This window comes from Myotis daubentonii, chromosome 9, assembly GCF_963259705.1.
Source record: "Myotis daubentonii chromosome 9, mMyoDau2.1, whole genome shotgun sequence".
In the NCBI taxonomy this organism is placed as follows: Eukaryota; Metazoa; Chordata; class Mammalia; order Chiroptera; family Vespertilionidae; genus Myotis; species Myotis daubentonii.
This window is the reverse complement of record NC_081848.1, coordinates 82,458,891-82,484,400: the sequence shown is the minus strand read 5'-3', so window position 1 is coordinate 82,484,400 and position 25,510 is coordinate 82,458,891. Positions and strand designations below refer to the sequence as shown.

General features: G+C 55.5%; 2 protein-coding genes and 1 pseudogene across 15 annotated transcripts in view; 2 read left to right on the top strand and 1 right to left on the bottom strand.

Annotated features, from left to right (window-relative positions):
* LOC132241499 (uncharacterized) overlaps positions 1 to 8,343 on the bottom strand; it is a 234,586-nt gene extending 226,243 nt beyond the window's left edge. Inside the window, exons 1-3 of the mRNA XM_059710324.1 lie at positions 8,282 to 8,343; positions 5,597 to 5,705; positions 3,793 to 4,061 (exon numbers count right to left, since the gene is read on the bottom strand). Of these exons, the coding sequence (XP_059566307.1) occupies positions 3,793 to 4,061; positions 5,597 to 5,705; positions 8,282 to 8,290 (387 nt within the window). The 5' untranslated portion in view covers positions 8,291 to 8,343. The remainder of the gene's footprint in view (positions 1 to 3,792; positions 4,062 to 5,596; positions 5,706 to 8,281) is intronic.
* Positions 1 to 25,510, top strand: part of LOC132241508 (phospholipase A and acyltransferase 3-like) — a 189,458-nt gene that overhangs the window by 151,086 nt on the left and 12,862 nt on the right. For 2 of the 14 annotated variants that reach the window (XM_059710348.1, XM_059710346.1), the window contains exons 2-3: positions 22,927 to 23,035; positions 24,719 to 24,987. The exons of 7 other annotated variants lie outside the window; for them this stretch is intronic. In XM_059710348.1, coding sequence (XP_059566331.1) covers positions 22,927 to 23,035; positions 24,719 to 24,987 — 378 coding nt within the window. Of the gene's footprint in view, positions 1 to 18,777; positions 19,038 to 19,481; positions 20,554 to 22,926; positions 23,036 to 24,718; positions 24,988 to 25,510 lie in introns of those variants that run through there. 5 more of the 14 variants (XM_059710341.1, XM_059710337.1, XM_059710336.1 and 2 more) reach the window with 5 other exon arrangements.
* On the top strand, positions 13,382 to 17,872 carry LOC132241695 (phospholipase A and acyltransferase 3-like; annotated as a pseudogene).

Sequence of the window (25,510 nt, the reverse complement as noted above, 5' to 3'; positions counted from 1 at the left end):
GAGGACGGGTGAGGGGCGGGAGACACTCCTGTGAGGGCCAGAGCAGGACCATTGGCCCGCCAGGCCGGGGCGCAGCGGCTGGGATTGGGTGGGATTCTCGGCCATGAATGTGACGCAGCCCCAGTGGCCCAGGCTCCTTTCCTCCTGCCACTCTCTCCTCCTCCCGGTTCTGGAACAATTAGTATCGTCATCTCCCCAGCGTCGCTGGTGCCCGGACTCCTCGCTCCACGGCCTTTCTTTCTGCATCAGCTCAGCAGCCTCTCTCCTCAGTGCCTGCAGCTCCTGGGTTCCCTGTTCATTCCCGAGAGAGAATCTGATTGGCTCAGCTTACCGCATCCTAGCTCAGCCTCCTGATTGGCTGCTGTTGGGTCAGGTGAGCACACTGAGCCAATCAGTTCTCACTGATGGGGCCAGTCACATGGTTTACACCTGACCCTGGAGGCAGAGGCAGTTTCACTTGGAGGGGACTGTGGGTGAACCAAACTCCATGGTTCGGCACCCCTGGTCCAGGGGCACCCAGGGGAGGGGGCAGAGCTGGCACCACCTTGGGGTCCCCCCAGAGCTGCTGGGAGCCTGGGTCTGGTCCCAGGGGAGATTTCCTGCCTAGAATTACAGCCCGGAGCTCACGTCTCCCAATAAACCCGAGTCCCCGGATTCCCCGTCTCCCACGGCTATGGGGGAGCTTTAGACCCGGAAGCGAGAAAGCCTTCTCCTGTCCCACCCGCTGGGTACTGGGCTCTCAGAGCAGCTGTGCCCTCTGGCCCAGAGGCAGCCTGGGAGCGAGGCCAGCATGGACCCTCCCGGACCCGCACGGAGGCGGACATTCCCCCTGGGGATCTGAGCAGGGCCCTGCTGGGCAGCAAGTACAAGTCCTTCTCCTCGTTCTTCAACCTTCTGAAGCCCGAGCTTCGTCCCCGCCTGGTGTCTGTGCACCGAGGGGATCGGGGCCCCCAGCTTTCTCCTGCCGGGAAGGCGCAGCCCAGGGGAGGGGGCGCCCCAGGTCTCCAGTCAGAGTGTCAGGGGCTGTGCTGCCACCACGGAGAGTGGCCATTCAGTGGGGCCACTGGTGGCAGAGGCCAGGCGAGGAAGAGGAGAGCATGGGACCCGCCCCTTTAGAGACCACGCCCAGGGCACACTAGGCTCTAGCGGAGGGATACGCTGAGGAGGTTAATTTTTTAAAAAGACTTAATTTTATTTTTAGAGAAATTATAGGTTTATAGAGACATTGAGAGGAAGGAACAGAGCTTTCTCATATGCCCCTCCCCCCACTCATGCAGAGCCTCTCCCATTATCAGCATCCTGTCCAGAGCGTGTATTTTTATTATAACGGATGAACCTACATCGGCACATCATAATACCCACAGGCCTTAGTTTAGCCCAAGTTTCGCTCTGGGTGTGGTGCATTCTATGAATCTGGACACATTATGATGACACGTATCCATCCTTAGAGTGTCACACTGTAGTTTCGCTGCCCTCAAAGTGGAGGTGACCCATTTTCAATACTTAAAATATTGAAAATGGGCAGCTTGAGCCATGGCAAGGTGGGCACAGGAAGATGATTTAATTCCCTGTCCTCATAACAGATGGCTGAGGAGTTGACCTTTGAGTTAGAAGAGAAAAACAAGCCCGGTGGCTCAGTGGTTGAGCGTTGACCTATGAACCGGGAGTCACAGTTCGATTCCTGATCAAGACATATGCCCAGGTAGCGGCTCAGTCCCTGGTGTGGGATGTGCAGGAGGCAACCAATCAATGATCCTCTCTCATCACTGATGTTTCTCTCTCTCCTTCTCCCTTCCTCGCTGAAAAAAAATATGAAAGAAAAACAAAACTTCTAAAAGGAGGGCTGGCTGGAGGAGGTAGGAGGCACTGGAAAGGCGCTGGGAGGTGTTTATGCCTCATGAGGGGGTTCGCGGACAGAGGGTGGGGCTGCACGGGGAGGTCATCGTGTGTATCTCTTTGCACCATGAGAGTAAATGAGTGACGGCTGCTGAGCACAGTGGTCAGTCTACAGAGAACAATGTAGACAATCCATGGAGCACCTGCTACAGGCCGGACAGGGGCTGGGGTCCTCCACCCACCACCTTATCTGATCCTCACAGTGCACCTTTGAGCGTGTCACTTCCCCGGCTCGGAGAGGAAGGGACTTAGGCTCTGAGAGTCCAGAGCTTTCCCCAGGTCACACGGACAGAAAACGCTGGGTCCCCACCAGGTGCCCAGGTGCTTCTGTTCAATTTTGGGCGCCACAGAAGCAGCGGGACTCCTCCCTGGAGGGTAGATAGGTTCACGTATGAACCTCAGTCGTGGCACAATCAGTCCATCCTTTAGCCAGTGAGAGAGGGACAGTGAGGGACAGAACGACAGGTTGCCCAAGAGCTCGGGTCAGGGGACAGGACAGTGCAAGGTCGTCTCTACAGCGGCTTCTAACGTGGGGTTTTGTGCCCCTTCAGGCTGTCACTGGTGTTGGGATCGCTTCTTCATGACAGAACAGGCGAGAGCAGCCACAACTGCAGCTCCAACGGTCACACTTGCTCCGGTCACGAACTTTTCTGCCTGAAAGTGAGCAGCCCAGGTTCAGAGTCCACAGCAAGTCCAGGCAGGTTCTCCCTCCCGCCAAAGGGGCTAGAGGTCACACTCATGTTCCAACCCCCCACCCCCACCTCCCGGGCCCTGGCCTCTCAGAGATGCTGGCCTTGTCCCAACAACCCTTTTCCTGGGAAGCCGAAGGTGTGACCATTGTTAGTGCTGGGCTTGTTCGAATGTGTCCTGACAACTGGCAGGATTGAGTGATGGGATCCTTCTGTGAGAGCCTCCAGGGTGGGGCAATTTGGTCCTCACGGGGGTGGGGAGGGGAGGGGGGCTCCTGGGGCCAGAGCTCTGGGGTGAAAGTGGGAATGACTCTGTGGTCTAGTCTACCTCTCCAGAGGGAGGTGGTGGCAGAGCTGAGGGGAGAGGATGGCAAACCATGGCCTCAGGAAACACTGTCCTCTGTGTACTGTTCCCAAGTACAGCCTGGAAACTTCTATTTCCAGCCCCACCTCAGCCCTGAACTCCAGACTCACACGTCAAACTGCTACTCAACAGGTTCACCTGGATGTCTAACTGGTCACCTCAACACCCCACATGACCACTCAAATCTTTAATTTCCATCCCAATCCTGCCCCTCCTCCCCTCATCTCCTCCATCCAGTCTGCCCATCACCAATCACAGGGGCTGTGAGCCCTGGAGGTGCTGTGGTTCAGCAGAAAGAGCCGGGAGCACTGGGGATTGAATCTGCTCCTGCCTCTCACTAGCTGTGCTTTGCTAAGAGGGAAAGAGGAGAGCGGTAAGGATGTGCCCAGACCTTACAGAACATGTTCTTGAGCTCTTACATGGGCCGCAGACCTTGAGCATCTCTTGCCCGAGGGCTCTCTGGGGCCTTAGGAGACCTGTCATGGTCCGGGGTTGGCCCAGACTTTCCCCGACAGCACACAGGGCATCAGGAGCTGCCTTTAGGGTGGATCTTAGAGGTGAAGGATCCTAAAGGGACAGTGGTGGCCAGGGCCCCAGACGTCCTCCAAACATCGCTCCTTCTGCACATGGGGAAACTGAGGCCACAAGGAAGTGACCTGTTCAAAGACGCCAAGTGGATTAAAAGCAGATGCGAGATTTGTTCTCAAACATCCTGACTCCCAGCCAACAATACCCTGAGAGCTCCCTTTTGAATTATTCAGGGTAATTCTTGCCTCTACCTTGTCACCCCCACCCCAAGCAGACCTCCAGAAGGGAGAGGGAGACCCCCAGCGAGAGCCTTACCTGGGGGCTCCGGGCCTTGCCGTATCTCAGATCGGTGACAAAGTGCTCACAGTTCCTGCTCAGAACACTGTACGCCAACTCCTTACCGACCATCTCCTCCGCAGAACTGATAATCTTGTTCACGGGCAGGGGTGAGTACTCGTGGTCCAAGTGGTTGTTGACCCGATAGTGGCAGCCCCCCACCACGTCACTCAGGAGCTCCCTTTTCACCTTCCCTCTGCTGCTCAGCACGGAGAAGAGGCTGGAGGAGCCGGCCCCAGGGTACTCATCTGGAACCAGACACAGGAGTATCAGGAACTCAGGGGAGGCCTGGGAGGGAGAGAGGATTCCAGGCAGGGAGGAAGCACGAAAAGAATCCACTATTGAGCTTTGGTTCTGTCCCTTCACCAATGTGATTGGAGGTTTCAGTGATTTTGCTCTTTTCTTTAATGAGCTGTGAAGACTTTTCATGTTAATCAATGTTGTGATGGTCAGTGGCTGCCACTGTGCTCCATTATATGAATGGACATCATCTAGTTGACCAAGTCCCTAGTATTGGCTGGTCCATAGCTTATCCATTGTAAACAACGGTAGTAAATCGTATTTGTTCATCTTTGCACTTGTGTGTTTCAGAAAGAGATCAAAGTTGTTTTAGTCCCACTGTGTTTCAGACTCTGCTGTGCAAATTTCATATATTCCCTCACTTATTCTCCTTCTGAATTTCATGGTAAATACTCTCATCTCCATTTGACAACCGATATTGGACCCTGAGGCATCATCAGCCTTTTCTGGCCCAGCTCTGGCCACATGGAAATCCACACAGCGCTTCCAGCTGGTGGCGTCCAAATCCTATTGAGCCTTGAGCAGGGTTTTGCTCTCTAAGAGGAGGGAACTAAGGAGCACGCGAACCAGCAGGATCCCTTTATGTGCTGAGTCTCGAGGCTGAGGCTGCACTCAGCACCCGTCCTTGAGGAAACACCACCTGCACTCACACAGCAGGACCCGGTCTCACACTCACGCTCCCTGTTCCCAGCCTCCTAAGTGTCGTCTGCATTAGGTGGGTTTCGCTTACTATTGGCCATCCATTCTGACAGTTTTCCACTCTGTCAGTGTAGGTGACAGCGTACAGAACCTGGTCAGTGACCAGCAGATTCCTCTGATCGTGAGACGGGTTCTGTCCAGCGAGAACGCAAACGCTTGCTGTCCGAGGTGTGGGTGCCATTGCTCTGCAGGCCCCAGCCCCTGTGCTCCCAGCCCGCGGTCCCATCCCAGCACCTTTCTCTCAGGGACGATACACAGTGTGGGTCCTGCCTGCTCCGCTGACTGGCTGTCATCCTGCTCCTGCTGTCCCTGCGGTCCATCCAGGTTCCAGGTGCTCGTGTGTGTCTGTGTGAGACTCTCTGTGATGTGGGACCTGGGAGAGCTGTTCCGTGGAGGGTGTTCAGGAAACCCTCTCAGGACGCCCTGTTCTGTGACATCCTCTGAGCAACAGGACACAGCGCTGAGAGGCAGTCCCTTCCTGAGAGCGGGACCCCCAGAGACGCTGCTGGTTTAGGGAAATCTGTCTGCGCGCCCAACTAACGGGCCGGAGCTGGAGAGAGTCCAATGCGGGAGCAGCCCGGCTTCCCTGGGTACCACGGGCCTCTTTCACTGATGGGTCAGGACCTGAGGGACCACTGAGATGCCCCCAAGGGAAACGGATGTACAGTGAGCACAAGCCCTGCCCAGGGAGAAACCAACGTGGGTTCCAGGGTGACATTTGGCTTTGAATTGTTCTCATTAGGCTAATAAATCTTTGGTAAATCCCACTCTCAACCCCCCTTACCTGGGGCAGCCAGGTGGATCACATAACCATCGCCCACATAGAGGGCCCAGTGCGAGTAGCCAATTCGGGAAATCTCAATCAGGTCTCCAGGCTTGGGCTCTTCATGAAACTGCAAGGAAACAGCCAGGAGAGTGAGACAGATGTCAGGGAGCTGCAGAGGCCGGGGCTGGGAGCTGTATCTCGGCCAGGGAGTCCACGCTGATGTCAGCGCCTGGTGAGCGTGTGGAGGGGACTCTGGCCCCTGTGAGGCCCTCAGCCTCTGGCGCTTTTAGGTTGCCCTTGGGGAACTGGGAGCCTGGAATCTGGTTGCCCCGAGGGAGGGAAGCCTGGAAACATGACCTTGTGCTTTGGGGGAGTGAAGAATTGTCCAGAGAGTGTGTGTAATGCATGCGTGTCTCTGTGTATTGTGCACATGTATGTTGTATGTGCTACGTGTACATGCACACACATGAGGATGCAGACGAGCTGACGTGGGTGTATTGTGCGCGTGTCTGGAGGGTGATGACAGGATTGCTGTGTGCAAAGCCCCTTCCCGGAGGCTGGGGCCCAGACCCATCCCAGCCTCGTGGGGCAGCTGAGTCTGAGCTTCTGCCTCACACGCTGCCCGCAGGTGTTCACATGCCTGTTGCCCTGGCTGTGCATGGCCCACAGGCTCTCCTCACCCTCTGCCCCTCCAGCCCCGGTGCACCCGCCCTCGGAGATGCCGACCTGAGGGACAGGGACTGACAGCCTAGTAAGGGGACTGAGCTCTGAGGAGGCCCCAGTGTGGCTGCCCAGCTTCCAGAGCTGGGTGGGGGAGGGGGCAGACGGGGCTCACACACTCAGGCAGCAGGCTCTGCTGGCACTTTCCCCACCATGACTGCCACCTCCCACAGCCCAGGGGCAGGAAGCAGCACCCCTTGCTCAGCTGGGGAAACTGAGGATCAGAGATGGAGAGGGACTTGTCCAGGGACACTCAGCTGGCAGTGGCTGCACGGGGTCTTCTCTGCCCCGTCCCTTCCTGGTCCTGTGACCTCCCTCCCTGCCTTGCCCACCTCCTCCCTGCTCCTCAGTGTCCCGCCCAGGGCACCACAGCTTCATGATTTCAGAATTTTTCAGCTTTTCTGTGTCTGTGTCTGATCTCAGCGAATGAGGGATCTCCTGCAGCGTTCACCCCAGGCGGCCCACCCTGAGGCCAGGGCTCCGCTCCCTTTGCCCCGTTCCATGCCGGTGCCCAGCAGCCACACTCCCCCTGGACGCTTCTCCTGATTCACCTCCTCGTCCACCTCCCGCCCATGACTCGGTCCAGGGCACCCAGTTCTGGATTTTGTGACGCACAGTTTCCGGACAAGGTTCCCTGCCTCCTGTCCTTTCACCTCCACACCCAGTCCCCCAAGACCCCCGGAGTCCTTCCCAAATGTCCCATCTGTCCATGGCCCTCCCCTGGCCTCAGGGCACAGGATGCCCCTGGGAAGCCACAGCCCCTCCTTACCCTTCCCGCCCTCCTCACCCTCCCTGCCCTCAGCCCCCTGGGCTGGCTGAAGGCCTTGCCTTTCCCTCCCCACAGCTCTCTCTGGCATCTGCTCCTCTGCATCCCCCTTCCCTCTGCCCCCAGCCCCTGCCTCACGCCCACTCCTCCTCTCCTCCCCCCATGCAGACCCCTTCTCTGAGTAGCTGCCCTGAAGGCCCAGCCTGGCTCAGCTGCCACGCTCAGGGTCCCCAGCCCCCGGGACCGCCACCTCCCCCCACATGCTCATTCTCTGCTGTGGTCCCTGGGCCTGTCTCACCCCCTCTGGGCTTTGAGCTCATTCAGGGGGGTCCTGTGTGTTCGCCCCCCCCCCCCCCTGCATCTCCTGGGTCCTGAGAGGAGCCTGGGGTGGAACAGGAGGGCAGGGCCTGTGGGAGCAGGAGGGCCAGGGGACCAGGGCTCAGGCCAGGCAGGCCCAGAGTTGGTGTCCTTCTGAGGGAGAACAAGGGCATTTCTCACTCTGAAGGGAAAAGGTGGATTGAGGTGAGGCCTGGGCACTGTCCCAGGAGCAGGGCAGTGAGCTGGGTCCTAGTCTGGGGGAGGCAGTGGCTCCCAGGAGCAGTGAAGCGGGTGGACTGAGCTCTGGAGGGTGCAGGCGCCTTCTCGGAATCGCCCCACTTCCTGTAAGAGCCCCCCCCCCCAGCTGGCTGCTTTTCCCTGCACCCCAGGCGCTGGGTCGGCCCCTCCCGGGACCCTGTGTGAGTCTGGACACCAGGGCTAATGGGGGCGGCTGTCCATGTTGGACGCTGAGAACTGAATGGGCGTCATCAGGCAGACACATGCCTGGGAGGAAGGAGGAGCGAGAACAGAGGGGTTGAGGAGGCATGAACCCCAGCAGCAGCTGAGGCCCACAGGCCGGAACCCACTGCTCCCCAAGTCCCGGGTCCCCCATCAGCCCACATTCCAGCTCCTTCCCCAGCTCAGGCGGGCACAGCCCAGACACCGCACATCCTCCCACATGGCGCCCGACCCCACACAGTGCCAGACCCAGAGCGGGGCTCCCTCTGCCCGAACACCTCCCAGTCCTGAACACCTCCCGAACACCAACATACAGGTCTCCATGGAAGCCTTAGAGACAGCGCTGGAGCTACCAGCAGGAGCACAGCCCCAGGCCTTCATGTAATGCAGGGAGCTGCCCTCCCCTGCAGAGCCGGTTCTAGAAAGAGCTGGGGACTTACCGAAGCCATTGTGCACCAGGGCAGGGTCTGCTTTCTGCTCCTAGTGCAACAGGTTTTATACCCAAGTGGACACTTTTGCTTTCATTTTCCTTTTTATTCAGAAGGACTGAACACTAAATGGTTAAAGGGACTCAGCATTTCTCTAAGGGGACAGGCCCACGATTTCTGACCTCAAGGCCTGGAATGGCTGGGCCTGGGAGCCGCCTGAAAGCAGTGAGCGTCGCAGGGAAGCCTTACCCCTGCCCTGCCCTGGACACGGGCTCCCACTGCAGGACGGGGCATGGGAGGCCCAGCGGTCAGCCCCAGGCCCGCGGGGGCCCTGATCTTGTACCCGCCCCACGAGGACAGGAGCCACGGGCAGCCTTCGGGGCGGGACCCACGGGGAGGCCTCAGCAGGCGGGAGCCTGGCCCTCGGGGAGCCCAGGGCTCAGTGGCCTCGGGGTGCATGTGGCGGGAGAAGCAGAGCTCCCCTGAGAGCGGCTCCCAGCCTGGCGGGTGCTGTCCCTGGAACAGGAGGCAGAGGCGGGCGCAGGCTCAGCCCAGCAGCTCCCGGGCACCAGGGCCCCGGCTTTCCCATCCTGTGGGTCCCGCGTCTGCTGCGATGGTGGCTGTGGTGGCAGCAGCCTCCAGGGCACGTTCTCACCGGGCCCGCCCACGGGCATCAGAGCTGCTGTCACTCCCTGGTCTCCTCTGAGCAGGGAGACCCTCACCCACAGCCCCCTGCGGCCCGGGCCGCCTTCCCTGTGCAGGGCTGCGCCCGTTTCCATGGGAACCCGTCCTGGGCAGTGGGCAGGGGCTTCCCCGGGGCTCAGCTGTGTCTGTGGAGGGGCCAGTGCTGCCCAATGAAGGGCAGGGCTGTGGAGGTGTGTGTGGGGGTGCAGCAGGCAGGGGAGGTGGCTATTGGCCAGGCAACCAGCACCTAAGCTGCGCTCACCCCTCCCTCCCCCTGTGCACGCGGCTTTGCTGGAGCCACAGGGAGGCTGCCCAGCTCTCAGGCCTCAGGGGGAGCGAGACGGGGAGCCACACTGCAGGCGGGAGGGGGCAGCCAGCGGGGGACCTGGCAGAGCCCTTCCCTCCACCAGGTAGCTCTGTGTGCAGGGGCCCGGGAAGGCGCTGCCTCTCCCAGCCTGACCCCCATGACCCCATGACCCCCATGACCCCCATGAACCCCATGACCCCCGCTCCTGCTTCTCTGGGCCTCACAGGCTCCCAACTCCCGGGTCCAGCGGCCACTGGTCCTCCGGCCAGGAAGGCAGAAGGGCCTCTGGGCAGCGTCTCCCTGTTTCCAAGTGAGTTTCACCCATAAAGGCATCTAAGAGGCCGGGGCGCCCACCTGCCCGCCTGCAGGTCATGCTCCTCCATGGGTGTCACCTGGGCCACTGCCCACCCTCTCCTCCCTCGTGCCCTCCTGCTGCGGGTGAGGGCCTCCCTGTGCCAGCCCCGAGGCCGTGAGTGGGGCCCGAGCGCCCACGGGATGTGCCTGCCCCTCGCAGGCCCGGCTGCAGCTGCGGGGCCATGGACACCCGCCTCTGAGGCCCGTGTCCAGGCTCCACGAGCTCAGGTGGGTCTGCAGCCGCGGTCTCGCCTCTCCCGCAGCTGCCCCCCTGGGGGCCTGGCCTGTGGGTGTGGCTCTCCCCCACCTTCCTGACTGCGTCCCCCTCAAGGCCTCCGCTGTGGGTGTGACCAGCACCTGAGCAGTTCCTTGCACTGAAACACCCTGAAGAGAGGTGAGGTTTCTCTTCTTACCGTGGCTCTTGGTTAAAAAGGTGGAACAGCCTCTGCTTAGAGAAGACTCCAGGTGCACTGGGAGGCCTGTGTGAGGACGCTCATGGCAACTTTGTCGGTAATGCAACCCCCTGGGAACACCCCAATGTGCACTGACAGGAGAGGATGATCAAACTGTGCTACAGTCCACATGATGGGAATGAACACGAATCCACAAGGAACCAAATATTGGGCAAACATCATCAAGGTGTGCAATGTGAGAAGCTTGATTCTGATTTTACCACATTCAAAACATGCAAACTAAATATGTATTATTTAAGGGACACATTTATATGTAGAAAATATTTTTTAAAAGCAAGACAATCATAGACACAAAATTCAGGAAATTGGCTACAACTCCATTAGCAGGGAGAGGAACATGGGGCTAATTTCTTTAATAATATCTCTATTGAGATATAATTCACATACCATACATTTACCCATGCAACGTGTAAAATTCAGTGGTGTTTAGTAGATTCACGGAGTTGTGAAACCATCACCACAATCAATTTTAGAACATTTTTATCATCTCAAAAAGAAACTCTATCCCCCTCAGCTGCCACTCCCCATACCTCCTAAACAATCACCAAACTACTTTTTGTCTCTCTATATATTTACTCATTCTGAACATTACCTATAAATAGAATTTTATAATATGTGGCTTTTGGACTTGTTTCTTTCAGTAGCATGATCTCAAGTTTCCTCCATGTTGAAGTATGTATCAGTACTTCCTGTTTATGGCTGAATGATAGTCCGTTTTATGGATATACCCCATTTTGTTTATCCATTCATCAGTTGATGGAGTCCACCTGGTAGCATCATGAATAATGCTGCTATAAACGTGTGTGCAGGCCTCTTTGTGTCATGAAGCTTCCTTAAGTTATTGGTTGTTTTCTATTTCTTCAGTTAGGTTGTTGGTGCATGGGTATTTTATTGTTATTGCTCTTCCCCCCAATCCCAGCAAATACATGTTTTTATTTGCATTAAATTATTATTCCATTTACTCATTCAGCAAACAGTTTTTGAGCCTCTGCTCTGTGTTAGTCACTGCCCTGGACTGATAAATGCAATTACATGCTTAATTTCTTTCTCTCTTTTAAAAGAACTTTAATTTTAAAATATTTGTATTGATTTCAGTGAGGAAGGGAAAGGGAGAGAGAGATAGAAACATCAATAATGAGAGAGAATCATTGATTGGCTGCCTCCTACACACCCGCTATCTGGTATTGAGCCCAAAACCTGGGCATGTACCCTGACAAGGACTCAGACTGTGACTTCCTGGTTCATAGGTTGACGCTCAACCACTGAGACACACCGTCTGGGCTAAAAGAACTTTACATTTAATTTTTCAATTACAGTTTGCATTCAATATTATTTTGTATTAGTTTCAGATGTGCAACATAGTCGTTAAATGATCATATATTTTAAAAAGTGTTCCCCCTATACTTCCACTACCCACCTGGCACCATTACTGTTATTTCTTACACCTCACACTTATGCATATTCTTCTACATAGACATAAGATTTAATAAAAATCATTAATAAGTATATGTAGTCTACAATATTCCTGGGAGGATACCAAGAAACGGATAAGGCTGCCTCCATGGAGGGGAAATAGGTGGCTAAGAGCTAGAGGTGAGGAATATGGATGCTGATCTTGCCTTCTAGAGGCCTTTATATAATTAAAAATACATATACATGCCTAGATTGCCAGCAGGCTGGGTGTGTGCCTGCCCATCGCACTCTCTGCCCCATTAGGAGCACTTTGGGGCTTTCTGATCCCCTGAACACTACGGTGAAAATACAAGCCCCAGAACGGGGACAGGGCGGTTTCTTTTTAATCTTTATGGTTGAAACTATTACCTATGTCCTCTTTTTCTCCCCATTGGCCCCTTCTGGCCCACCCCCACCCCAGGCCTTCAGCACCCTACTGTCTGTGTCCATGGGTTATGCATATATGCAGACAAGTTCTTTGTTTGAGATCCCACCCCTCCCGCCTTGCCTGTGCAACCCCCAGTCACTGTGACCGCCCTACCTGAGGGCTCTGCTAGCGCCCAGCCAAGTCCTCCTGCTCAGGGAAGCAGGGCTGTGATGTCGCAAGGGGATGGCACTGATTGGACAAACGGAGATCACCTGACCCTAGGCCAACCACTGCGAGGTGTCCAGCATCCAGGGGGGCCGGCTCCAAGGGCTCTGACCAATGAAACAGCAGGGAATCGGCTAAGCCAACCCCTCATTCTCCCTCCAGAATCCAGGGTGGGAAATACTGCCCAGATGGTCCTGCTGCCACCAGAGGAGAACGGAGTGGAGATGCTGGGAGAAAGCGAGTCTCAGGGGGACGAGACCGCGTGTGCTGTGAGGTCGCTGGTCCGCAGATGTCCATCCTGGAGAGCTGTCCAGGCTCAGCTCCTGCCCACCTGCCTCCTGACAGTACCGCTTTATGCTCAGAGCCTGAAGATGGTAAGTTATTGATCCTTGCTGCCCTCCCACATGCCCCACAGCGCTGATGCTAAGGGCCCCCCCACTCAACCCACCCCTTCCTGTTTGTTTGCCCAGGAGGTTACAGCCCACAGGGGGGTATCAGAGGAGAGAATCTTATCTGGGTGGGTAGCAAGGGCCTTTCCACACCCAGGCAGGGGTGGAATTGCCTTTCCACTTGGTCTGGGATGTGGTTCTGAACTGTGTGTGTGTGTGTGTGTGTGTGTGTTGGGGGAAGGGGAAAGGGGGGAGGGCGAGGAGCGAGCGGGCGCCCTGTTCCCCGTGTGGGGCATGCGCCTCTGATGACACGTTTTGCCTGGTTCCATCTGCTTAGAGGTTGCTGGGATTGTTGGTGTGTTCTGGTCATGGTCAGTCCTGGTGTTCGGGCACTGACCGTGGCCACCACCGAATCCGTCTGACTCTGCATGTGGACTTCGATTTCTCTCTGGCTGGTTTCCAGGCCTACGTGTCTACCTGGCCTGTACCTGGGCCCTGCTTTGAACAAAGAGTAGACTCTGTGTGATCTTTCATTAGCATTTTTATTTTTTAAAAATTATTTATTCATTAGTAGCATATGGTAATACATGCTAAACCTAAATGTGAAGAACATGACCCTCCCCTCACTGAATCACCTCACAGGTCAGCTGGACACATGTCTCACAGAGGAGCACAGCCCGCGATGCGTGGTTTTAAGTGCAGGTGTTTGTGTTCCTGGGCTGGGTCAGAGGGAAAACAAAACTCTTGATCAGAGAAGGCTGGGCCCGAGGCAGCAGCACACAGACACAGCTGCACAGGAGGATGGCTCCGGTAAGTCCCCAGAAAGCTTTTAACTCAAACACCGCAATCCTGTTAGTGGTGATGATGTGGGTCTCCTTGCTGGGCTGCAGCGCTGGCACCGAGGGGCACGGGGCCTGCCGAGCCCTGAGGGTCCGCTACCCAGGGTGGGAGGGCTCCCCAGAGCTTCCTGAGGAGGCAGAAATGGTGGGCTCAGGGCGGGCAGCCTCTGCCCACTGCCCAGTCCCACCTCCTCAGTCACACTGTCCTGCTTGGCTGGGAGGAGCTGGGAGGGAGGGACCAGGAGAACGGCTCCCAGCGATGTGGGGCCGAGGCGAGGGCTGCAGGAAGGGTTCTTGTCCACCCTCCTCTCCAAGCAGCTCACCTGTTCCCTCTGTTTTTCTTTCCATCCCTCTCTTCCCCTTCCATGTGTTGCTGCTTCCTTCTGGCTCCGTAACAGTCACATTTCCGAATGCTCACTGCATCCCGACACCATGCAAAAGGCTTTTAGTTAATCTCTGCTACAAATATGTGAGCACATCTTCCTCGTTAGCCTCCCCCCAAACCCAAATGGAAACCTAACATTGAGGCTAAAGTCCCCTGCACCCCCTCCTCCCCCGTGTTTTCTAGTCCTTTGCATATGTAAGTGTGGCCACCTTTAAGTGTTGTTTTGTGGCTTTGGGTTTTGCTGTCATTCTTAACTTGGTTGTCTGAGTACAGTTCACTTAGGAAATGCTTGAATGTTTTCCTTTATTTACCAGTTTTTAAAATTATATGGTGATTCTTTTGCATCCTCCAAAGGTGGCTAACATATTTTTTAAAGTGTCATTATGAACGCATTGATGTCATTATTCACATATTTGCTGTGTGTCTTTTTGATGCTCAAATTGTTCCATCTTCGGTCAGGTTGACACATGACGCCTGTAGTCAAGAGCTTTTCTCTCAACCATGTTTCCCCAGCAGACTTCCGGTTGGCAGCCACCCTCACTTCACCCAGCAACAGCCACGACCCCACTCAGCTGAGTCAGGGGAGGAGAGGTGCTGGCTGACCTCAGAGCGATCCTAAAATAGATTTGTGCCAGAAGCCGGTCCATCCTTGCTGCTTGACACAGTCGCTGCAGGAAAGAAACATCTATGTTTCAAGGGACCTGGCATATATAGCATACTGTTCTTAATATGTTTGCTTCCCTTAGCGCTATGTTTTTAACCAAGGTCACCTCTCCGAGAAAGGTTGTTTCCCCAGGTAGGAATTTTCCCCTGAAGTTAGGGAGGGGATAAAACCCCTTAACTAAGGAGCAGGCGGGTCGTTAACCACTTTAACTACAAACGATCACACTTAAGCTACATAATCTTTACTCCCTGGAATGGAGATAAGAAACGCCCAGCCTTTGCAATAGAAATTGACAGGATTAAAATCAACTGGTATAAATACAGATGTAACAAGACAATAAACACTAGAACTTGGCTGGAGGTCCTGACCAGAACTTGGCTAGAGAGCCTGGCTAGGGTGCTGATCAACTGAACGCTGTCTCTGTGTCATTCCTTCTTCGCAGACTCGTCCACATCTTTGGGGACCCCTGGACCTGCTGGGGTTGGACCCCAACAGATTTGTTGTAATAAAGGCCTATCTCCCATTCCCAGTGGGATGAGGGCAACAGACTTCCTGCTCATGCAAACTCCAGAAGGGCACTGCCCTGCCACCAACTCCAGTCACACCCTGGGTCCGCAGCTGGGTCTTGGCCTGGCGCCCAGACTTCAGCGGCCCCCGCCACCTGGGATGCTCGGGGATTTTAAGGGCGCAGCGTGGTAACATGCAGACTAGGTTTGATCTTTCTCTCTATTCACTGGGTAAGGAGCTTTGCATGTTACCTAACCTTCCTGAGACTCAGTCTTCTCATCTGTCAAATGGGGTCATGACAGTTTGTAGTCAAAGGAGTGATGAATATGAAATGTGGGCATGTTGAGCACCGTGTCTGGCTGTGCAAGTCGGGGCTCTATCACTCAGAATCACTCAGGCCCGGCGCAAGGTGGGTGGCTCTTTATGGTGCATTTGAGACTTCCTGGATGTCATATACTCACTGACACCAACATGCTCTGGCATAAAATGTGCTCATGCTCATGTCTGCACACCTCTCGGCCACACCCCCGTGCTGCACACCTGCCCACACCTCCCCTCCGGACACCCTGTCCATCTCTTCTTTGTTCCCCAAAGAGCTCACTCCCAGCTCAGCAGCTCCAGTAAAGGAGGGACTTTCCATCTGTGCGAGGAGAGCGCCCTCTTCTGTTTCCTTCAGGAGATGAGCAGAGGGAGCTTGCAGGCTGGGCTGGGGCTCCTTACAGGTCAGGTTCTAGAATGTTCCCTGTGAGGACTAACCTCAGCCTGTCTCTGGTTTTTCAGTCACAGGCCGAACCGAAACCTGGAGACCTGATTGAGATTTTTCCGCCCTGGCTACGCGCACTGGGCCGTCTATGTGGGGGATGGCTACGTGGTGCACCTGCCTACTCCAGGTGAGGCTGGTTCTCCGCTGAAGCTCAGGGCAGAGGTGGGAGTGTTAGCGGCTGCACACTCATGCGCTGTTCTCACCCAGTGCCCGGATGGGGGGCTCCCCCTGGCCATTGGCTGCATGAGGTTCCCTGGTAGGTCTGCAGCCGCTCCTCTTCCTCAGCAGCGAGTTCGTGCAGGACGGACTGTTGGCCTTTGTTCCAGGTGATACTGGGGCTCACTTCCAGCCAACCCACTGTCCCAGGGAAGCACCCCGTTGTGTGTGCTCGATGTTCTGGGGGCAGATGAGGAGGACACAGCGTACAGCCGGCTCAGAGGCATGGAAGGAGCGTGGCCTCCCACTTAGCAGACCCGTTTGGGGTCCTGGGGCCTCCGCTTGCTGAGTTGTGACGCCCGCGTGACTTCACCCCCTGAGCTCAGTTGCACCCTCTGTAGAGCAATGAGAACCCCACCTCCCGGTCGTGCAGGGTGGGATGCAGGACAGCACGGGGGAGCCCGGGAGGGGCCTGGCGGGCACTGAGCCAACCTCCCTTCCCTTCCAGAGCATCCTGGCATTAAAGCAAAGGCCAAAAGTTTGGAATCCACTCAACAGCAGGGAATTCGCCAAATAAAATTGGTGCCTGCATTTCATGGCGGACGGTGCCATCATTACAACGAGCTGTACAGCAGGTGTGTGCATTCACATGTGAATTTTAAAGCCAAATGCAGGCTTTAAAAACTTAGGCTTTTTGAGGAATAACTTACCGTTTTATTTTCTTGTAATCCTCATCAGAGAATATTTTTTCATTGATTTTTAGAGAAGGGAGAAAGAGAGAGGGAGAGAAACATCAATGTGAGATATTTCTCTCTCGCACTCTCTGTGTACAGGACAGTGCTCCAAACAACTGAGCCACACTGGCCAGGGTCAAATGCCCTTTTAAAAAGAAAATAAGAACTGGTGAACTAAAGTGTACACATACACACACACACACACACACAGCCAGTGAATGTAGAAGCTGGTCATTGGATGAGCTGGCAGTTCAGAGATTGACGTCATACCAACAGGCTTTCTGTGAGCCCAGCTCCATCCGGCAGGTCCACTGGCCCCTCCCTGAGGGTTCCAGGGCCCATCACTCTGCCTTCTCCTGTCAGCTTTCCCAGAAGCCTGGGTGAGGCAGGAGGCGGGCGTCCTGTTAGGGGCAAATCTGAGAATTCAGAGCTGGGAGAGTGTGGCCACCACCTGACCCAGGCCCTTCCATCTGTAGTGATGACAGCCCCTGAGAGGAGAAGGGACTGGCCTGAGGCCACACGGTGGGTGGGGCTCCGGGTTTGCAGGTCAGGCCTGGGCTTGCTCAGCAGCCTCCTTTCCTACTATTGGAAACATGTCACCCTGGCCGCTGAGTGCCCACCCCGCTCTGGCTGGGCCGCACCTGGGGTCTGTGCCCCGTACCCTCTGCCCCTCCTGCATCTTTCAGGGACGTCTGCGCCCACAGGGGCCTTTAGAAGAATCCACATCCTTGGCTTTAGAAATGAGGAGCCAGAGTCCAGGTGTATCTGTGACTTCTCCAAGGGCACCCAGGCGGGGGTCGGCCTGTGTTTGAGGTTGAAGCCAGGCAGGGGCCGGCCTTTCCCCAGCTCATCCTCACTGATGATGCCCAGGGCAGTGGGGCTGCCTGCTTGCCAATCTCAGCCCCGACCATCGGCCTCTTTCCTCTTTGGGAACCACAGGTGACATCACGGGAGCTGCGTTGGCCAACCTCATGTCCTCCGGGTCTGAGAGTGTCATAGTCAAGAAGGAGCTGCTGAAGAAGGTGGCCAGGAAAGACATGTACCGTGTCAATAACAAGCATGACCCGAAGTACCCACTGCTGCCTCCCAGCGATATTGTGCATCAGGCGGAGCAGCTGGTCAGGCAGAGGAGGGTCTACAAGATAAGCATGGACAACTGTGAACACTTCGTGAAGGAGCTGCACTATGGAGTCCACCGCAGCGACCAGGTGTGTCCTCAGCCCGTGTCCCTGTCCCCAGGAACCAGACCATTCCCTCCGCTGACAGTGGCCGGGCATCCGTGTGGGCAGGGGTGGCTCACATAGGGTTGCCGAGTGCACGACCCTCAGGGACCATCCAGGCGTCTCCACCACCTCATCCCTGCTGACTGAGTATCCACTTCCTTGTCCAGGACCCTCCCCTTCAGTGCAGAAGCACGTGATCTCGCTCCAGGAGCCGCTGCCCAGTCACGACATGGGATCAGCAGCTCCTCCCCCAGCGCCCACGCTGTGCCTGGGCCGGGCTCAGCTCCTGGGCCGCCCAGAACCATCCCGGCCCAGCCCTGGGTCATGCGAACTCACAGGGGGGTTGCTCCAACTCTGCACTGGCTTTAGGCTCTACAGTGGCCAGCCCTCACCTAGACCATCCGGGCACTGCCTGTGTCCTTCTCACGGCACCCCCTGCGGCTCTCTGAGCCTCTCAGCACCTACAGGGCCGCTGTCTCCCTCACACCCACAGCTCCTTCCCCACCCGTTCTCTCCCTGCCTCTTCTCCGCTCTCCGGGTGGCCTGTTGCCCTGCAAACACCCACTCCTTCTGTGGTTCCGTTAGAGGGGAACCGGGTCTCTCCTGAGTGATTCTTGGTGGGAGTGTCCGTGGCCGGGCCCCTGACCCGGAGTGTGACGCCCGTCTCTTGTGCTGCAGGTCACCGAAGCGGTCTGTGGCGCCATTGTGGGAGTCGGTTTGGTAGTCACCATGCCAGCTGTCCTGTCAGCTGTCCTCCTTGGCGCTGGCTTGGTCATCAAAGGTGTCATTGATTTTCAGGGGAACTGAGGTGAGCAGGAAGAGCAGTGACGTCAAGGCATCATCCTAGCGGCAACTAGTTAGTCTCCAGACTTGCTTAGCCAGCAGGGGTGGTGTTTGCTTTATTGATTTCTCTGTTTTACACTCATATAGGCTAAGTTTTTTAAAAAATATGTTTTTATTGACTGCATTTATTTATTTATTTTTAGAAATTGGGGAAGGGGCAGAGAATAGAGGTAAACATCAATGGGAGAAATTCATCAGTGGCTGCCTCTTGCATGCTTTCTACTGGAGATGGAGCCTCTGGGAATTGAACCAGAGACCCCTTGGTTCATGGATCAACACTCAACCCCTGAGCCACACCAGCCAGGCCATTGAGGCTGCTTTTAATGGAGCTACAAAAGCACAGGAAGATTTAATTGGGGAAATACGGCCTGGTGTGAAAGCTATTAAAGACACAGTTGGGCTCTGTCTTGGACTCAATGCTTGTGTCCCCCTGGTGGCCCCATTCACATTGAAGCCCTAACCCCCAATGTGATGGTGTTTGGAGCTGGGCCTCTGGAAGGTCATTAGGCTCAGAGGAGGTCATGAGGTGGTGGCGAGGGTGCGGGGTGGGCCTGGTCTGGGGGAGGCAGTGGTTCCCAGGAGCAGTAAAGCAGGTGGACTGAGCTCTGGAGGATGTAGTTGCCTTCCTAGAATCGCACCACTTCCTGTAAGAGCCCCCCCAGCTGGCTGCTTTCCCTGCTCACCAGGCGCAGGGCCGGCCCCTCCCAGGATCCTGTGTGAGTCTGGACACGAGGGCTATTGGGGGCGGGGAAATGTCCTTGTCTGACCCTGAGAATGGAATCAGGCAGACACATGCCTGGGAGGAAGGAGGAGCGAGAACAGAGGGGCCAAGGAGGCACCGAACGCCAGCAGCAGCTGAGCCCCACGGCTACATGTCCTGCAAGACACAGGCCCCCCAGCAAGGATTGATCTGGCTCAGGATGGCATTGGTGCTGAGGTGGAGAGTCTCTGCTCTAAAGCCCTCACTAAGAATACAGAAGAGGGGCCAAGCTATTGAGTTCATAACTGGGGTGAAATGGAAACAAGAAACACTCAATTAAGATAAAAAGCAGAAGTAGAAAAAGAGGGGAATAGAGAAATCTTAGGACAAGTAGAAAACAACCTAGAAAACAACATGTTTCTAAATAACCCCTGTGAGAACCAATCCTGAACCCTAAAAAAAAGTGTTAAATTGAGGTGAGTAAATTAATACACACAAATAAATATACAATAGATAAAAATCCATGCGATGCAGGGACAGCAGCAGTGACAGGGAAATGTGTAACGTAAATGCTCCCATTGGAGAAGAGGAAGTCTCCAATTGCAATTCCAGCTCCACCTCAAGAAACAGGAAAGGGAAGGAGAAAACCAAGGCCAGCACAAGGAAGGAAATAACAGAGCGCAGAAGCCAGTGAAACTGAAAACACAGACAGAACAGAGAAAATCGCACAAACAAAAGCTGGGTCTTTGAAAACAATGATTATGTCAGCAAACTCTTTAAAAGATGACAAAGGAAAAGAGAGACGACACTGATTACCAGGATGGGACGGGAAGCAGGGCTGTTACTGCAGAGCCTGCGGGCACCGGGGCTCCCAGGGATCCTGTGCAGCGTTACTCACACTTGACATTCTGGGTGAAATGGGCCAATTGCTTGAAAAAGCACAACGCACACCTCAGTAAGAAGAGAAACCTCACCTCTCTTCAGGGTGTTTCAGTGCAAGGAACTGCTCAGGTGCTGGTCCCACCCACAGCGGAGGCCTTGAGGGGGATGCAGTCAGGAAGTTGGGCGAGAGCCACACTGAGCCAGTGCAACCAGGACACAGGCCTCAGAAGTGTTTGTCTTCCGGGGCTGGGTCAGAGGGAAAACGAAACTCTTGATCAGAGAAGGCTGGGCCCGAGGCAGCAGCACACAGACACAGCTGCACAGGAGGATGGCTCCGGTAAGTCCCCAGAAAGCTTTTAACTCAAACACCGCAATCCTGTTAGTGGAGATGATGTGGGTCTCCTTGCTGGGCTGCAGCTCTGGCTCCGATGGGGACGGGGCCTGTTGAGGCCAGAGGGTCCACTACCCGGGGCGGGAGGGCTCCCCAGAGCATTCGTGAGGAGGCAGGAATGGTGGGCTCAGGGGGCAGCCTCTGCCCACTGCCCAGTCCCACCTCCTCAGTCACACTGTCCTGCATGGCTGGGAGGAGCTGGGGAGGGAGGGACAGGAGAATGGCTCCCAGCGGTGTGGGGTTGAGGCGGGGGCTGCAGGAAGGCATTCTTATCCACCCTCCTCTCCAAGCAGCTCACCTGTTCCCTCTGCTTTTCTTTCCATCCCGCTGTTTCCCTCCATATGTAGCTCCCTCCTTCTGGCTCCATAACAGTCACATTTCCGAATGCTCGCTGCATCCCAACACCACGCAAAAGGCTTTATTTAATCTCTGCTACAAATATGTGAGCACATCTTCCTTGTTAACTGCCCCCCTCCCCCTCCCCCAAACCCAAATAGAAACCTAACATTGAGGCTAAAGTCCCCTGTACCACCCCCTGTCACACAGTCCCTGCTCTGTGTGGCTCCGTCTGTGTCCTGCCAGGTGTTTTCTAGTCCTTTGCATATAGAAGTGTAGCCACCATTTAAGTTTTGTTTTGTGGCTTTGGGTTTTGCTGTCATTCTTAACTTGGTTGTCTGAGTACGGTTCACTTAGGAAATCCTTGAATCTTTACCTTTATTTACCAGCTTTTGAAATAATATGGTGATTCTTTTGTATCCTCCAAAGGTAACCAATGCATTTTTAAAAATGTCATTATGAACACACTAGAGGCCTGGTGCACGAATTCATGCACCAGTTTGGTCCCTTGGCCTTCCCTGCGGGATCCGGACAAAACTGGCTCTCCAACATCCCCCTAGGGGTCCTGGATTGTGAGAGGGTGCAGGCCAGGCTGAGGGACCCACTGGTACACAATTGGGGCCAGGAAGGGATGTGGTCAGTTCACCAGCTGGGGAGGGTGTGCCTGGCTTATCTCACTCAGTCCCCATCAGCCAGACCCCAGCAGCAAGCTTACCTACCGGTCAAAGCATCTTCCCCCTGGTGGTCAGTGCATGTCATATGGACTGGTCTACCATTTGACTGTCTGCCCCTTGGTGATCAGTGCATGTCATAGCGAGCAGTTGAGGGGCCTTAGCATATCATTAACATATTATGCGTTGATTGGTTGAAGGGATGACTAGACAACCAGACACTTAGCATATTAGGCTTTTATTATATAGGATTGATATCATTATTCACATATCTGATGTGTTTCTTTTTGATACTCAAATTGTTCCATCTTCGGTCAGGTTGACACATGACGCCTGTAGTCAAAAGCTTTTCTCTCAACCATGTCTCCCCAGCAGACTTCCAGTTGGCAGCCACCCTCACTTCACCCAGCAACAGCCACCCACCCTGGTCATGATGGTCGGGCCCTTGTGACCCCGCTCAGCTGAGTCAGGGAGGAGAGGTGCTGGCTGGCCTCAGAGCGATCCTAAAATAGAACTTGTGTGAGACAGGCGTGTTTCGCATTCCCAGTGGGATGAGGGCAACATACTTCCTGCTCATGCAATCTCCAGAAGTGCACTGCCCTGCCACCAACTCCAGTCACACCCTGGGTCCCCAGCTGGGTCTTGGCCTGGCGCCCAGACTTCAGCTGCCCACGCCCGCCTGGGATGCTCTGGGATTGTTAAGGGCACAACGTTGGTAACATGCAGACTAGGTTTGATCTTTCTCTCTATTCACTGGGTAAGGAGCTTTGCATGTTACCTAACCTTCCTGAGACTCAGTCTTCTCATCTGTCAAATGGGGTCATGACAGTTTGTAGTCAAAGGAGTGATGGATATGAAATGTGGGCCCTGGTGAGCACCGTGTCTGGCTGTGCAGGTCGGGGCTCTATCACTCAGAATCACTCAGGCCCGGCGCAAGGTGGGCGGCCCTTGATGGGGCATTTGAGAATTCCTGGGAGTCATATACTCACTCACTGACACCAACATGCTCTGGCATAACATGTGCCCATGCCCATGTCTGCTCACCTCTCGGCCACACCCCCGTGCTGCACACCTGCCCACACCTCCCCTCTGGACACCCTGTCCATCTCTTCTTTGTCCCCCAAAGAGCTCACTTCCAGCTCAGCAGCCCCAGTAAAGGGGGGACTTCCCATCTGTGCGAGGAGAGCGCCCTCTTCCGTTTCCTGCAGGAGATGATCAGAGGGAGCTTGCAGGCTGGGCGGAGGCTCCTTACAGGTCAGGTTCTAGAATGTTCCCTGTGAGGACTAACCTCAGCCTGTCTCTGGTTTTTCAGTCACAGGCCAAACCGAAACCTGGAGACCTGATTGAGATTTTCCGCCCTGGCTACGCGCACTGGGCCGTCTACGTGGGGGGTGGCTACGTGGTGCACCTGACTTCTACAGGTGAGGCTGGTTCTCCGCTGAAGCTCAGGGCAGAGGTGGGAGTGTCAGCGGCTGCGCACTCGTGCGCTGCTCTCACCCAGTGCCCGGATGGCGGGATCCCCCTGGCCATTGGCTGCATGAGGTTCCCTGTCAGGTCTGCAGCCGCTCCTCTTCCTCAGCAGCGAGTTCGTGCAGGACGGACTGTTGGCCTTTGTTCCAGGTGATACTGGGGCTCACTTCCAGCCAACCCACCGTCCCAGGGAAGCACCCCGTTGTGTGTGCTCCATGTTCTGGGGGCAGATGAGGAGGACACAGCGTACAGCCGGCTCAGAGGCATGGAAGGAGCGTGGCCTCCCACTTAGCAGACCCGTTTGGGGTCCTGGGGCCTCCGCTCATCGAGCTGGTGCTTGCCCGTGTGACTTGCCCCCTGAGCTCAGCTGCACCCTCTGTAGAGCAGATGAGAACCCACCTCCCGTTTGTGCAGGGTGGGATGCAGGACAGCACAGGGGAGCCGGGAGGGGCCTGGCGGGTTCTGGGCCAACCTCCCTTCCCTTCAGAACATCGTGGCATTAAAGCAAAGGCCAAAAGCCTGGGAACCACCAACAGCAGGGAACGGGCCAAATAAAATCGGTGCCTGCATTTCATGGCGGACGGTGCCTCCGGTACAAGCAGCTGTACAGCAGGTGTGGGCACACACATGTGAATTTGAAAGCCAAATGCGGGCTTTAAAAACTGAGGCTTATGAAGGAATAACTTACTATTTTATTTTTTTGTTAATCCTCATCTGAGGATATTTTTTCCATTGATTTTTAGAGAAGTGGGAGTGGGGAGAGAAACATCAATGTGAGATGTTTCTCTCTCTCACCCTCTCTGTGTACAGGATGATGCTCCAACCAACTGAGCCACACTGGGGCTACAAATGCCCTTTAAAAAGAAAATAAGAACAGGTGAACACACACACACACACACACACAGCCAGTGAATGTAGAAGCTGGTCATAGGATGAACTGGCTGTTCAGAGATTGACGTCATACCAACAGGCTTTCTGTGAGCCCAGCTCCATCCGGCAGGTCCACTGGCCCCTCCCTGAGGGCTCCTGGGCCCATCACTCACCTTCTCCTGTCAGCTTTCCCAGAAGCCTGGGTGAGGCAGGAGGCGGGCGTCCTGTTAGGGGCAAATCTGAGAATTCAGAGCTGGGAGAGTGTGGCCACCACCTGACCCAGGCCCTTCCATCTGTAGTGATGACAGCCCCTGAGAGGAGAAGAGACTGGCCTGAGGCCACACGGTGGGTGGGGCTCTGGGTTTGCAGGTCAGGCCTGGGCTTGCCCAGCAGCCTCCTTTCCTACTATTGGAAACATGTCACCCTGGCCGCTGAGGGCCCACCCTGCTCTGGCTGGGCTGCACCTGGGGTCTGTGCCCTGTCCCCTCTGCCCCTCCTGCGTCTTTCAGGGACGTCTGCGCCCACAGGGGCCTTTAGAAGAATCCACATCCTCGGCTTTAGAAATGAGGGGGCCATAGTCCAGGGGCAGCTGTGACGTCTCCAAGGGCACCCAGGCGGGGGTCGGCCTGTGTTTGAGGTTGAAGCCAGGCAGGGGCCGGCCTTTCCCCAGCTCATCCTCACTGATGATGCCCAGGGCAGTGGGGCTGCCTGCTTGCCCGCTCTCAGCCCCGACCATCAGCCTCTTTCCTCTTTGGGAACCACAGGTGAAACTGCAGGAGCTGCGTCGGCCAGCCTCAGGTCTGTCCTGACCGACAAGGCCATAGTGAAGAAGGAGCTGCTTTATTTTGTTGCCGGGAAAGACAAGTACCGTGTCAATAACAAGCATGACCAGAAGTACTCCCCGCTGCCTCCCAACGAAATCGTGCGTCGGGCGGAGGAGAAGGTGGGGCGGGAGATACTCTACAATGTGACCAGGGACAACTGTGAGCACTTCGTGAATGAGCTGCGTTACGGAGTCTCCCGCAGCGACCAGGTGCGTCCTCCGCCCGTGTCCCTGTCCCCAGGAACCAGACCATTCCCTCCGCTGACAGTGGCCGGGCACCGTGTGGGCGGCCAGGGTGGAGGCAGAGGCACAAAGGAGACAAAATAACAGGGACAGAATCCCTGCCCTCGAGGGAGTGACAGTCAGGGTAGGGATGAGAGTGGGGAGAAGTGCCAGTCGCTGGGCAGACCAGTGAGGTCAGGGGGTGATGTGGCAGCCATGACAGCCACCCCTGGCCCCTCCCATAGCTCCAGAGGAGGGTTGTTTTATCCCCACTTCACAGATGGGGAAACTGAGGCTCATGGAGCTTTACTAGCTCACCCAACTCATTCCACCACTAGGCATTGAGTCTCTAGCACCTGACAGCCACGTGCAGAGGTGGGATTTGAACCCAGGTGCCTGATCCAGGAGGGCATCACAGAAAAGGCAACATTCAAGCTGAATCTGATTTCTTTTTTAAAAGAAATATATTTCATTGATTTCAGAGCTTAAGGTAAAGGGATAGAGAGTTAGA